This window comes from Protopterus annectens, chromosome 4.part0 (assembly GCF_019279795.1).
Source record: "Protopterus annectens isolate FY-2018-M chromosome 4.part0, PAN1.0, whole genome shotgun sequence".
Taxonomy (NCBI): Eukaryota; Metazoa; Chordata; order Ceratodontiformes; family Protopteridae; genus Protopterus; species Protopterus annectens.
The window spans coordinates 49,760,812-49,776,330 of NC_056733.1; the positions used below are offsets into that span (position 1 = coordinate 49,760,812).

A 15,519-nucleotide genomic window follows, 5' to 3' on the forward strand; every position below is an offset into this window, starting at 1 on the left:
ATGCATCTGCAGTCCTTACAAATGGGTTGTCCTGTCGTCAGGCAGCCCTTCGGTCGGCCGGATTCCAAAGTCTGGGTCTGGCCTCGGCTGGTGTCTCGCTTCACCCGACGTCATAGCTGCAGTTCTTCAGGTATAAAGGCATCAGCCGACGCCATTTTCTTCAGTCTTTCTTGCCGCGTGGCGCCCGAAGCAGAAGCTGTTCGCAAGTGCCGGTCGGTCAGAACCAGAGATTACTACTAGCGAATACTACTTCGAAGACTTCTAAAAAGCTAAGTACCCCGTTGGGGACTCTTTCTTGCCTCAGCCGATGTCAGAAAAAGTGAATAACTGTTTAACTTGTGGGAAACAAATACCTCATAAAGATTTCCACTCTTACTGCTTACCTTGTTTAGGCCCAGACCACGACGTAGCAGCTTGTCTAGCCTGTGCTTCTTTTAACCGACGGACGCTTAGACGCCGGTCGGAGTTTGCAGAACAGTTTTTCGGCTCTGATTTTGCTTATATCATGCCGTCGGATCCTCCGACTTCACAAATAACCAAAAAACGCAGGGAAAAGGACCGACACTCGCGATCCGCGGTTTCGGCCGAAACCGCGGTTAAGCCGACCACGAGTGTCTCGGTTTCGGCTGAAACTGAGCAAGCGGTTCTTTCCCCAGCCGAAAACATGCCTTCTACCGAGGCCTCTTCTATCCTGGTGGAAACGGCTTCTGAAATCCAACCTGCAGTTGCGGTTTCTCAGGAATTATCAGACACTATTCCCTTGGATATTTCAACCCCTGCACGTGGAGCTGCTAGGCCTCCTGCAGCCATGTCTATTAAGGCCTTTGCCAGGGCTAAAGCAGCTAAAGCTTCAAAAACGGTGCCTGTCAAGCCCCCCTCTCACAGGCCCAGCACCAGTTCCCATATGCTTTCTTTGGCTGAGGATCTCATTTCTTTAATTCGTGGATCCCAGCCTCATCCAGACAGGACCTCTCATCCACCTCCAGAGAAGAGGCCTAGAGCAGAGCCCCCAGAGCCAGTATCCACAGATGATTCCTCTGATGACTCAGAACATACAGACCCTCCTGAGGCTCCTTATTCTCCTTACGAAGACTCTGATGCTGAAGAGTCCATTCCTTCAGCCTCTCCACCTGGGGAATTTTCCTTTGGGGAAACCTTGCATGCTATGAGGGAGCAATTTCAGTGGCAGGGCCAAGATTTCTCAGACTCCAGAAAAAGGCTTAGAACCTTTCTACATTTGCCGCAGCATAGGCCTTTAGCTATACCTCCAGTTCTTTCTGTTGTAGATCATGCATTTAATGATGCTTGCACTGCTCCTGATTCATTACCTCCGGCCCCTGCTAAGCCCGATAGGTTCTACAGGGTCCCGGACACTCATCACCATTTATACAAGGCTCCTTTTGCAGATCCAGAGACTATCTCCCAGGGCCCTAAAGCTGTAGCAACTACATCTACTAAAACCCCCTCCCCTCTGAAAGGGAATCCAGGTCCTTAGAGCGATGGGGTAAAAAAGTTTACACCTCTGCTACTTTGTCAGCTAGAGCTTTGAACTGCCAATTTCATATGATTCAATATCAAGAGTTTATGCTAGACCAGTTAACTAAAAAGCTATCCTCTGAAGAATCTTTAGATAAGAAATATGTTCAGGAAATGGTACATAACATACAGCAGGTTAGTAACCATTCTTTAAAATGCGGCTATGATGCACTGGAGGCTTCCTTTAGATCAGCCATGACTGGCACAGTTATCAGGAGACATGCATGGTTGAAAGAGCAGGCATTACCAGACCATGTCAAATCAAAGCTTTTAGATGCTCCCATGGACAAAGTCAATTTATTTGGTTCCCCTGCACAGCAGGTACTAAAAAAGATGGAAGAGAAGGCGAAATCTGTACAAACAGTGAAAGATTTCTTGCAGGTTCAACCTCCAAGGTTTAGCAGGAACTGGCCCTCCAAAAATTGGTCCTTTCCGGACTCCTCTAAGACACAGAGAGGCAGGAATAGGCGTACAAGAGGCAGAAACCAATCCAGGGGTGCCTACAGGGGACGCCAGTGGCAAGGTAACAACCAGCGAGGCACAGACGCAGCCACAGCCACTACAACAACACAATCACAGTGACTTGGCTGTGACACCGCCTACCAGGGAACAACTGGAAGCACCCTTAGGCGGAAAGTTAACATTGTTTTCAAAAAACTGGCATTGCATCACAAGGGAAAGATGGATTTTGCAAACTATAGACCAAGGTTACAGGTTCCATTTCCATACTCTACCAGCAAAGAGAGGAATGCCAACTCTACCTCCTACTCAAAGGGCAGAAGCTCTAAAGCAAATAGCTCAATTATTAAGAATGAGAGCTGTGGAAAAGGTACCATCTATGGAACAAGGAAAGGGATTTTACTCCAGACTCTTCCTGGTACCAAGAAAAGAGAGCAAATGGAGGCCTATTCTCGACCTGTCTGCTTTAAACACATTCCTCATTGTTCCAAAATTCAAAATGCTGACCCTACAGCAGCTTCTTCCCATGCTGGGCAAGGAGTCTTGGCTGGTAACTCTAGATCTCAAGGAGGCATACCTGCACGTCCCCATACGACCAAATTGCAGAAGATACCTCAGATTTCTTGCAGGATCAGAGCATTATCAATTCTCAGCATTGCCCTTTGGCTTATCTACTGTGCCCAGAGTGTTCATGAAATGCCTGGCATCAGTAATTGCTTATTGCAGACTTCAGGGAATCCAAATTTACCCCTACCTGGACGACTGCCTGATACAAGCGGACAACAAAAGCAAGCTAACAGAAGACTTACAAAGAGTCATTTACCTGCTGCAAGCACTGGGATATACAGTCAATATAAAAAAGTCAAGGCTGATTCCATCCCAAAGAATAACCTTTCTGGGTGCAGAGCTGGACACATCAAAACAAATGGCATTCCTAACTGCAGAAAAGAAAGAACAACTACCTCTCTACTTCTTGGCATTAACAAAGCAGAACCATCTAACTGCAAGGAAAGTACTGCAAGCCCTAGGCTTCATGGCATCCTGCATAATTCTGGTCCCTCATGCCAGGCTGCATATGAGAAAGCTACAGTGGTACCTAAAGAATTTGTGGTCTCAACACAAGCACAGCCTAGAAACCAAAATTCCAATAATCCCATGCCTGAAGCAAGAGTTCCTATGGTGGGCTCAGGCATGTCAATCAAACACAAGATTGTCCTTCTGCAACAGCCAACCAAGCCAAACCATCACGACAGATGCATCAGACCTCGGTTGGGGGGCACACATGCTGGACAAGTGCGTACAAGGCTTATGGACTCAAGACCAGCTGCGCCTGCACATAAATCTAAAGGAAATGCCTGCAGTAAAATTGGCAATCCAGTCATTCAGACCATTTCTCCAAGAAGGTCAGTTGATGATAAGGACAGACAACACCACAGTTATGTGGTACATCAACAAACAGGGAGGCACACATTCATACCCTCTATGCCGGTTGGCACTGGACCTATGGAATGTGGCTCTAAGCTACAACATTCAGTTACAAGCAATTTTTGTACCAGGAAAAGAAAACATCCTAGCAGACATACTAAGCAGAACTACCATGGATGCCCACGAATGGATGCTGCATCCGGACATCTTCAAAGCCATCACAACAGAATGGGGACTACCACAAATAGACTTATTTGCATCCCCACTCAATCACCAGCTAAAGAGATTCTGCACAAGGACGTACCACCCACTTGCTTGGAAGGTGGACTCCCTATCCTTCAGTTGGAAGAACCTGACAGCATACGCATTCTCACCACTTCCTTTGATGCACAAGGTGCTTTTGAAGATCAAAGAGGAACGTCCGAAGATCATTCTGATAGCTCCAGACTGGCCAAGGCAACATTGGTACCCATTGCTGAGGAGCATGTCTCGGGAACAAATATGGGCATTACCTCTGATCCCATTGCTGTTAACACAGAACAACTACAACATCCTGCATCCAAACCTGAAAACTCTGCAGCTAACTGCCTGGAACATTGCATAAGAACAATTAACCCAAATTTATCCCAAAGGGTTAAAGACATAATCCTTGAGGCTCGTAGACCTTCAACACGAAAGAATTATGCAGCAAAATGGAAAAGATATCTCATTTGGTCTACTGCAAAGGGAGAAGATGTGGCACTGGTAAACATAGCCAACATCCTGGAGTACTTGGCAGAGCTCTTCCATACAGGCCTGTCCTATTCTTCCATCAAGATACATGCATCAGCCATTTCAGCAGAATGCAGCTTGGATCCTCCTGTCTTCTCTCATCCTCTGCTCAGGCAGTTTCTAAGAGGAATTAAAAATGTAAAACCTCCCAGGAAACCACCATTGCCAGCATGGGACTTGAACTTTGTGCTAGAAAAATTGACACTTCCTCCTTTCGAACCGGCAGCAACAGCAGAATTACAATACTTATCCTGGAAGACTGCTTTCCTGCTGGCAATCACCTCAGCAAGAAGGGTCTCTGAACTACAGGCATTAATGGCAGTGGCAGTGCAACCCTTCCTGATCTTCCATCAAGATAGAGTGTCCATGAGAACAAATCCTACATTTATGCCTAAGGTGGTATCCAGAGTGTCTTTAAATCAGGCTATCCACCTACCTACATTCTTCCCCAACCCTCAGAACAGGGGAGAAAGACTTGCATACCTTGGATGTACATAGACAATTACGCTACTACCTGGACAGGACCAAGTCCAATAGAAAAACTGACCAGCTTCTGGTAGCATATGCAACAGGAAAGGAAGGAAAACCAATTTCAAAGCAGACAATCTCCAAATGGATAGGAAATTGTATTAGATTTTGTTACTCCTACCATGGAAAGAAAACTCCAGAGAACATCAGGCCTCACTCCACAAGGGCTACAGCCACTACCACAGCCTTCTTACGAGGAGTGGCTACCAAGGACATTCTAGAGGCTGCTACTTGGACCTCCGTGCATACATTTGCCAAGCATTACAATTTACCTTTATACTCTAGATCCCGAGCAGGTTTTGCCACTGCAGTTTTGCAAGGGATCCTAACTACACCATAATCTTTCATTTTTTCCTCCTCCCCTAGTTTAGCTATGGTATTCTACCCATTTGTAAGGACTGCAGATGCATCCTTGAAGGACATAGTACAGTTTTGTACCTACCATAAATGTAGATGTCCGATAGGAATGCATCTGCAGTCAGGATTACCCACCCGCCTTCCCCTCTGTGGTACTCCTAGGGTATTTGCCATCCTTCAGCTAGCTTGGGGGGGATCTATTATGGTGTATTTGTTTTTATATATGTACATACATGCTTATTTTATGTGTTTGCTCTCTACTATTTGGAAACATTGGCATTCATCCAAATTTAGCCATCCAAGAGGGCACCTGGCATCTGGAGCAAGAAACACTGAGGAAAATGGCGTCGGCTGATGCCTTTATACCCGAAGAACTGCAGCTATGACGTCGGGTGAAGCGCGACACCAGCCGAGGCCAGACCCAGACTTTGGAATCCGGCCGACCGAAGGGCTGCCTGACGACAGGACAACCCATTTGTAAGGACTGCAGATGCATTCCTATCGGACATCTACATTTATGGTAGGTACAAAACTGTACTTTTCTGAGATCCATTAATGTTAAGCATTACAATATTACCTCTTTTTTTCTGTTGTTTTTTTTTTATCACATTTCTATTATTTTACAACCTGTGAATAACCAAATAATTTTTTGTGTGTGTGTTCTGTTCAAACCGTTTTTCAGAATATTCCCTAAACCTATTGACAAGGCGATAATTAATAAGGCCGTGATGAGTAATCATGTGTTTATTGTCAGAAGGAGGAAGAACAGTACTTTGACTGTGTGATACTATCTATTTAGGAGGAGCATTGATAGCACTGCACACGGTGCTTGAATTGGAATACGGGAGGAGTTACTCAGCACTAGTGTAACTTTCAAAATTATCATTACGTTTGCTTACAGTGTTGACCAGATTTTTGTCCCCGAGCTGGACGTTTGCTTACAGTGTTTACCAGATTTTTGTCCCCGAGCTGGAAATTGCCTACACCACTGAAAATATTGTAAATGCAGTTTCCTAATAGAACAGAAGATCTGATGTTTATGTGGCTGGTTCATGATGGCAAACATGGAGTCATACCCAAGGACTGACAATTGATAGTAATCGTAACTCCTGATAAGCTGTGATAACTGATGATGTAAAACAAATGCATTATTAACTTTTAGTAAGCAAATTTTTGAGAATAAAAAGATTGTGTTCCTTAAGTTATGAGTTAAATATTGCCTTTACCTGTGCCTGCCCTCCTCGTCCTCTCCAAAATATTTTTTTTCTTTGTCCATTCCTAGTTCTCCCAGAGGCGACTTGTAAATCTCTTGGTGCTACATTTTTATACATATTCACAGTTTACATTAGTCCTAGAAAATATGGAACTCATTTTAAAAAATATTTTTTTATATTTTCAAGGTGAATATTACAAACAACTGAACGGGGTGGCAGTGGGTGCCTCTTGTGCCCCAGTTTATGCTAATATTATGTTATTATACTGGGAAACTCATTATGTATTTAATTCTGATTATTACAAGTATATTAAGGCCTATTATCGTTACCTTGATGATATCCTTATAGTATGGCAGGGTCCAATGGAATATATAGAAAATTTTATGGAGCATCTTGGGACGACTACTGATTTTTTTTGTCCTTCACCTATTTTGTCAGTAGATCCAATATTTCATATTTGGACATACAGATTATAAAGGATGAAGAAAGTCAGAATTTTGTGTCTAGAATTTTTAGGAAGGAATATTTTTCAAATTCTTATTTTAACTTTTGAAGTTACCATCTATACTTTCAGAAGAGGAATATAGTTAAAGGACAGATGGTCAGGGCTGCCCGCATGACCTCGGTCAGCGATGATTTGACCCAAGAATTAGATTTTATTAAGAACTTGGTTATTCTCAGGGAATATTCTAGATCTCTAATTGAGTCTATCAAACTGGAGATTTTGAAAGGTTGGGTTACTAAATATATTCCCCTTATTAATGTCTGGGAACTGAGTATTAACAATGTCCGTGGAGGCTGATGTTCATTCTGAGGGGAGTTTATTTGATATTGTGAGGAACCCCGACATTTATTTTGTTACTAGGTTTAACCAGGATTCTCCTCAGATAAGACAAATCATTACCAACCATTGGAATATGTTTGCTATTATGCCCAATAGTCTCTGTTTTCAACAATCCCCTTAAGGTTAGCTTTAGGAGAGGTGCCAGTTTCAAAAACTTATTTGTGAGTGTAGGTTATCACAATGACATAGGGACAAAGGGTAAAAAAGGAACTTCAGATGTGGATGTTGTTTCCAGTGTTATATGTTAGCTAATGCTACAGAATTGTACTTACCCAGTTTGAATACATCGGTTCCTACAGATGGTTATTATAATTGTTATTCTAAGGGTGTGATATATATATATATGGCATTTTGTACCTCATGTTATGCATACTATATTGGGAAAACAGCAGTGCTTAAGGCAGAAAATTTATGAACACGTTCATGATATTACTAAGGGAAAGGACACCAATGCCTTATTTAGACACACCAAAGTATGCTGTGAAGCAAAATTTAAATTTTGGATGATTGAACAAGCTAAACCACTTGAAAACGGAGGGGAATGGGAAACAAAACTTGAATACCGTGAACTGGTTTGGCAATTGAGTTTTGATGCATGTATAAGTCCTGGATTGAATGACCATGGCTGAATAGTACCTGCATTAAAAATGAGAGCCGTAGTACTATAATCAAGCCCATCATAAGAAACAACATTTTATATTAATGACCCTCATGTTTCAGGTTTTTTAAATATAATATTAGTTTTGGTTATTTTTTTATTTTTTTTTTTTTCATGGAATTTGTTGTTAGTCATGGAATTTTGTTTAACTGAGTAGGGTTAACTGAGTAGGGTGTTTTAACCAATCAGTGTGTTGCTATGATTGTTTAAAGAAGTGCTGTATGTAATTGATTTATTCTGATGAAGTTTCTGTGGTGAAACGAAAGCACTTATTCTGGTTAAATTAAATACATTTCTTGTACTTCTGGTGTGGTTTACGTTTTCTTTTTGGCAAGGGTACGGTCCTTTATTGGCGTTCAGTCCTGTATGTTTTTGCTTATTTGCTTTGGATTTACTGAGCATTTCTTCAGGTTACAAATTGACAATTCTGATGTGAGCTTGAGTTCTTGCCACTAGAATTGTAGCCATACCTCTCAGCTGTCCAGAATCTCCAAATTTTTGCCTCATATTTGTCTGTTTCTCGTAAAATTTGTGGTTTTCTGTCCAATCACTGAGGATTGAAGGCACTAAATAACATTTCAGTTTCATACTTCATATCCTTCAGAAAATTATTGCTAACAAAACATTTTTATTCTACCAACTTTCTAAGTTTATAAGAGCAATATTTAAAATTTGTCCCTATTTGGGGGCATTTACCCCCCCCCATTGTTTTTGACTTTGTACAGATTTCTTGTACTAAAAAGTTGAGAGGTATGATTGTAGCCTTCCCCAAGGGCTGTCAATAGGAAGTTTTTTTACGAGTTCCTGTGCATTGTATAGAGTGGACAATGATAATTCCTATGAGCTGTGTGAGGTGTTTATGAGCAAATTTTTTTGAGATGTCCTAACTGTGTGATTCGTTGCTCTGTTCTGTGAACAGAGACATTGCATTGATCCAAAAGTGTTTACATGGTACGTTGCCTTGTAGTATGTTGTTTGTGGTAAATATTCTACCACATGAGATATGGTAATAAGTGAACTAGTAATTCTCCTAGAAGGGATGTGTATTTACGTGTGTGTCTGTGTGTTCATTTTTATATATGGATTGATATTGTTTAGTCAAAAGCTATTTTTGCCAAACCATAAATGATTACACCTAAACGACCAAAACACTGAACAATGGAAAAACAGAATTTTTTTTTTTAAGGGGACAAGCCTCCTTGTACTCCCCATATTGTGGGCTGTGCCCCCCACATCAGTACTAATTACGTATACTAACTCTGGGATCACATTGCAGTGGGGAAAGGTAAATTCCCTGATCCTCACTGTTCTGTGATCTCATGCAGTAGTTTCCTGTCTTTTTCCCCCAGTGGGTCAGTGTTTTGTGTTTTGACATTTCCTGTGTGATCATTTCTGGATCAGTTTTTAAACATTTCAGTGAAACAATGGGTTCCCATGTATATATAGATACACATGTGCGAGCACATTTGGATCACTATCACTTGTCAGCTAGTCATGTGATTGACAGTGCAGTTTGGTTGTGTGAATGTGGCATTCAAGAAAGGAACTTTGGTTGTGGAAAGTATGTGCTGTGTTTTGCAGTTCAGATACTTAGTCTCACATAAACCAACAGTTTTGTCATTAGGAGGTACAATTGCATGTGTTCATGGGTTGGAGTTAAAGAAAGGGCCAGGACTGGGGATGAATTTCTTGCTGCGCATGTATGGTGGTGGTGCTACTAGTAGTGGTATGTATGTATGTATGTGAGAGTGTGTGTGTTTGCGTTTGTAGGTTAGGGGATGGATTTAGTGTTTGTAGTGATATTTGTGTTGTGTGTCAGACTGTCTTGTAAAGTGGCAGTGTTATGTAAAGGGTTTTTGTAGGGTGGAGGCTTGGGGGTAAGGGTAAGGGCAAGGGCAGGGTTTGGGTTTGGTATGCTTTAATAAGGTGGTGTGGGGGAAGCCCTCCCCTTGCACATCCTTACTAATGCATGTTAATACTAACCCTGCCCTTGCATGACACTCAGCAGTGTATCTTTTCTTACAAAAACATGTTCTGTAACAGTATCACTGTCACTATTCAGATAAATTTGATCTGAATGTAATGATAGGTGTTTAGTTCATAGAGTGATCAACAAAAAAACTGCTTTGCTTTCCTTTTGCAATCTTCTGAAAAAGTGTGTGTGTGTGTGTGTATGTATATATGATTTTTATATATATATGTATATATATATATATATATATATATATATATATATATAAAAACATTTTTTGTAAGATTTTTGAAGTGCAAGCACTGATCACCTATGTTTTGGTGATTTTTACATTTTGATGTAGTCATAAACTCCCATTATAGCAGCAACGACTCTAGGTGATGCCCTTCGGGGTGTGTGTGTGTAAAGCAACCCCTTTTAGCATTAGCTGTGATGCATAGTATCATCTACGTAGAACACTAATCACACACTATATGCTGTAAAAAGGTCTAGCTACTCAACTGAAAATATTGGCTCTATGTAATTTGGACACATTGACTGATGTTGGGCAGTGGTATTAGCTGGTGTTAAGTGGGTTGAGGACCTGACCTGGGACACAGACCCATGCTAGGTGGGAGAGGTGCATCTCTTCTGTTAGCCAGTGTGTGCCTGTATTAAAGCCCAACAGCCCTGGTCAGTAAGCTACTGGTGTCCAGTTGCCCAGCCTGGGTTGCCTGGGTCATTCTGAGTTAAAGCTGCACATAAAGCCAGGGAACCTGCCAAAACTCAACTAAATATTGCCACACTGAATATTGGTTCACTGACAGGAAGCGGCTTGGGAATGGATGACATGATGGTAAGGAGGAAACTAGACATCTTGTGTATCCAGGAAACAAGGTGGAAGGACAGTGCAGCAAAGCCTGTTATAATGGGATCCAGAATCTACTACTTAGGAGGATGTCAGAGCAGAAATGGTGTGGGGAATTATGGTGAGGAAGAGCCTTCTAAAATAAGGTAAATGATGTCTTCAGAATTAATGATGGACTCATGGCAATCTGACTCCCAGTATAGCGATAGTGGCGTATTCAAAATTTGAGCTTACACCCGCTAGGGCAAGGAAAAAAGTGCATTAAGGTAGCAGTTGCCAGATCTTCTAGGTAAAGCAGGACAGAATGACGTGGTGTTGATAATGGGAACCCTGAATGCTTATATCTGGACAGAAGGAGCGAAGTATGAGGGCTGCCTATATCCACATGCGTGGTGCAACAGGAATAAAGAATGAGAGGCAGTCCTAGATGTCTGTCTGGCAAATGGCCCGATGGTAGCCAACCCATAGTTCACCAAGAGAGAGACAGTCTCGAGCACATGCAAAAGCGGTCCTCCTAATAAGAAAAGAATATTATCTTAGATTCGAAGATTACAGAGTCTTCCCTAGTGAAACAATCAGCCCATGGCATAATCTACTGGTGGCCACAGGTGGCCACAGTCAGCTGCAGCTAGTAGTCAGAGAAGACAAAATGGTTGGCAAAGACTAGGCTGGAGATATGGAAGTTGACTGGACTGAAAGCACAAGAGTTCAAGGAAATACAGTAGTCTCTATCACCTCAGGAAGAAGAGGAAATAGGTGGAGTAAAAAATGGCCATATCTCAAAAGATCATGTATGAAGACTATAGATCAGATAAGTTGGTGAGACAGGTACAGAAATAAGGTATATATGGAAAGCAAGTGGTGGAATGCAGAAGTTCAGGAATTTATCAAAAGACAGAAGGTATGTAGGAAAATTGCAATAAAAAAGACTGAGCAGGATATGAAGGAATATTGGTTGAGTGCCATCAGAACAGCAAGAAAGATGCTTTCTGTGCCAGTGTCTTAAACATGTGTCAGTAGATGGTGCAAAAACAGAATAAATGTAGTCCTCATACACCCTTCATAAGGGATGCCAGCAACAATCTGCTCACCAGTGACATCAAAGGCAGATGAATGGGGTACTCCCAGCAGCTTCTGACTGGGGAAAAAAAGGAAGACAAACCCATCCTAGAAGATGTAAGATCAGCACTAAGGAAAATGAAAGCCAGGAACGCAGCAAGCTCAGATGATGTCATGACAGAACTGATCAAGATGCTGGGTGAGTAGTGGAGAAATGGCTTCTGAGGGTACTTGTACCATAGTGAAGAAAGAGAGGGGCTTATCCAGATGACTGGAGAATAAACATTCTAGTGCCAGCGTACAAGAAAAAAGGGATCATTTACAGATATATGGGCAGTACAGAAGTGTCAAACTTCTGTCACACTGTATGAAAGTGTGGGAGAGGGTGGTTAATAAGTAGATCAGCAGAAAGTGAATGAGAGATGAGCAGATCAACTTCAGAGGGTGTACCACAACTGACCTAAAGTGTGCAGTGAGATAGTTAGTGGAGAAGAAGCTGGAAATAAGGAAAGAATCCAACCATGTATTCCTATAGAATGCCTATGACAAGGTCCCAAGAAACTTGATTTGGGAAGTCCTAAGATGGTTAGAAGTACATGATATGTACAAGGACTGAAGGATTAAATGACACAAGTGAAAAAAAATGATCAGGCTTCCACAGGGGTTCCGAGTGGGAGTGGGTGTGGGTGTGCATCAGGGTTCAGCCCTGACCCACTGATGTTCATACTGGTGATGAAGTACATTAGCAAACCGGTCCGAGGGGGGCAGGTCTGCAAAGCTGCTGTGCGTAGACAATGTAGCATTACAAAAATACTCCTAAACAGGAACTACAGCAAATGATAGCAGGAATGGAATGCACATGGGATGGAAGTTGGTAGAGACAAGACAAGGCAAATGGGGGAAATTTGGAAGAAGCTGAAAACGGAGATAGAAGAGAAGAGGGGAATAAGTTAACAGCTTCACGTACTTGAGAAGAGTGGAATAACAGCTTCACATATTTGAGAAGGGTGGTTGAGAGAAGGGAAGTCCTGAACAAGGAGGTGAGAGTGTCGTGTGTGTGTGTGTGTGTGTGTGTGTGTGTGTGTGTGTGTGTGTGTGTGTGTGTGTGTGTGTGTGTGTGTGTGTGCACATGCATGTCACACAGAAGAATGTCAAAGAATCTTAAAAACAAGGAGTATAAAACAGTGGTGCAAGCAGTACTTCTGTATTGCACAAAAGCTTGGGCAGTGAAGGCAGGTAAGGCACGGCACTTTAAACCTACAAGTGATGAAGTTGAAGTCCCTGAGATGGGTGGTGGGATGCACACTGTGGGACAGACTAAGAAATCACATCAGAGCAGAAGGTGAAGTAGCTCCAACTGCAGATAAGGTCAAAGAGAACATATTACAGTAGTTCAGGCACAGATGCAGGAAAATAGATGACTGTTTGGTAAAGGAGATTTGGGAGAAACCGGAAGAAGGTGAGAGGAAAAAAAAAGATGTCCAACTACAGTGGATATAAAATGCTGTAATTAAATCAAAAGGTGCTTCAACAAAGTATTAGTTTAAGGGTGTGCACAGTTATGCATCCAGTTTATTGTACGTTTTTTTTTTTTTTATATTTTTCCCCTAACAGATTTGTTTGTTTTTTAATTGAATTGTACAGGTTATAGGTCATGTTAAAGGTGGGAAAAGTTTTGAAATTATTTATTGTGGTCTCATTACTTTATATCACAAAAACCTGGCATTTTAACAGGGGTGTGTACCCTTTTTATATCCACTGTAACAGATGAATAGAGTCCATGAGAAAAGATTTGTAACTGTCAAGCATGACTCTTGAAGGTAGGAGAGAGGCACTGAATCCAGGTGGTGACAGCTGATGCGACATCCAGTCTCTGTAGAGAAAAAAGGGAGAAAACTGGGATGAGTGTGTATGTGTGTGTTTATGCGCATGTATACTGCATCGGAATGATATCTCACCTACAATTTTTTCTTTGCCTGGAAATTGCTTAGTCTTATGTGCAAGTCTATATAGGATAAAGCAGGCATCAGAAAATGAATGAGAAGAAACCTTTTTGAACTGAAATGTGTACCAGGTAGCATGCTGCTCACTGATTTCATACCACAGCCACAAAATAACTGTATTTTGCCAGTAATCAAGGCTGGTGGGCAGTTCACCTGGTTTATTGTAGTTTTATGCAAACTGCCTACCAAGCAGAAGGGCATTTTGAATTTGAGCAACTTTTTAACATGTTGTAAGAGACTTATTCAGCAGTACTGTGTAACAGAAGGCAGTGCTTATTCTACTGTTTGCTGGCAGTAGCTTTTCATACGCAGTATTGTGCTATAGGATGCAAATGCTAATCTACTGTGGTAGAAAACGTACTTTGTAGGGAAAACTGACTAGTTTCCTTTTATGTCGCTTTTATTCCTGGCAGCTGATGATGGTGGTTTTGAGAGTGAAGTGTACAATAACACTGTTGTGAAGACCCCTAGCCTGAGTGCCCTTGCAAAACAAAGTGTCATCTTCAAGAATGCTTTCTCAACTGTCAGCAGCTGCTCACCCAGCAGGTCCACCATCCTAACTGGCCTACCCCAGGTAGGAAGCCTGAATGCATTTACTTCATGTTTACAGCCACCTTATCTGTAGTTTATTGTACTGATAATACAGGTGATCACAGTGGAGGATTGGGCAGGGTCATAGTCCTCATGTTGTGCTACACACAGAGTAATGGTTGGACCCTGCCTGTAATTCCAAAATCTTCACATTTCCCTGTACAATGGATCATATGATTTCTGTTTATTAATTTGTTAATGTGATCAGTACTATTTATTCATTCAGTCATTCAATCAGTCAGTAGATTGGTGGCTCATCTAGCTGTTTTGTTTTTTGAAATAACTTTAATCATTCACAGCATTGAGTTCATATACCTAAACTACAATGAAGAGAAAAATCTCAATAACTTTATTCATTGTTGTGTATATGCATTGTATATACTAGCTCCATTGTAATTCTTATTTGTTCACATACTTTACAACATATTCCTACTCTTTAGTTTAATCATCTACTTGAGCATTATTTTGTACGTATTCCCAAATGAGCTGTTTATTTTATTGAAACATTTATATTTATGAACATTCCATCTATCCCATGTCTAAGACTTTTTACCATATTCAGTACTTCATTTACTGCTGGTTTTAGTTTTGATTTCCACTTTTATGTGACTGCTTTTTTTGGTTGCTAATAATAATAAACTTCACAAGGTTTTGCTCTGCCACAGCATTTTTAAATCTCTCTCCAACTCACTAGCATCATCTGCTTGGTGTAATATGTTCCCTCAACAGTTTTGTTGTCTCATTTTGTAAGGAGTCCTTAAACCCAGCTAACTCTACATAGTCCCAGACAATGTTCTAAATTTTCTCTTTCTCTTCACATCTCTGGTATGGAGTACCAAAGTACCTATGCGGACAAATCTATGCAGATGTCCGAAGTCTTCCTGACTTTATAATACACCTAGAGACCTTGCTCATTTCCTCCCATTGTTTTTTTAGTAATTTATCATTCTAATCTCCCTTCCCAATCTTTTCCAATCATACAGTATTTTGTATACCTTACTCCTTATCCCTTTGTTAATAACAACTTCTGGCCATGGTTCTACTAGAACCCTTCCCACAGTTGAATTTTTGCTCAGTACTGTCATACTGCCAGTCCAGCTATGTCCTTTGTGAATATTAATATGATTTATATAGAAGTGTGACAGAAAGAGATAGTGCCAGCCCAGCTATCTGGAATTTTGTAAGTGGTTTTGTCATTTGTGAATGCCAACATGCTTCATGTAAGATGCTTGTGCTACAACTGTGTTAGAACTGT

The 15,519-nt window shown here is 41.4% G+C and overlaps 1 protein-coding gene across 2 annotated transcripts in view; it reads left to right on the top strand.

Moving 5' to 3' along the window:
* The window catches only part of SGSH (N-sulfoglucosamine sulfohydrolase), a 326,328-nt gene that overhangs the window by 38,841 nt on the left and 271,968 nt on the right, over nt 1-15,519 (top strand). The window contains exon 2 of one of the 2 annotated variants that reach the window (XM_044068081.1): nt 14,087-14,247. The exons of the other annotated variant lie outside the window; for it this stretch is intronic. Coding sequence (XP_043924016.1) covers nt 14,087-14,247 — 161 coding nt within the window. The remainder of the gene's footprint in view (nt 1-14,086; nt 14,248-15,519) is intronic. 2 annotated transcript variants of the gene reach the window in all.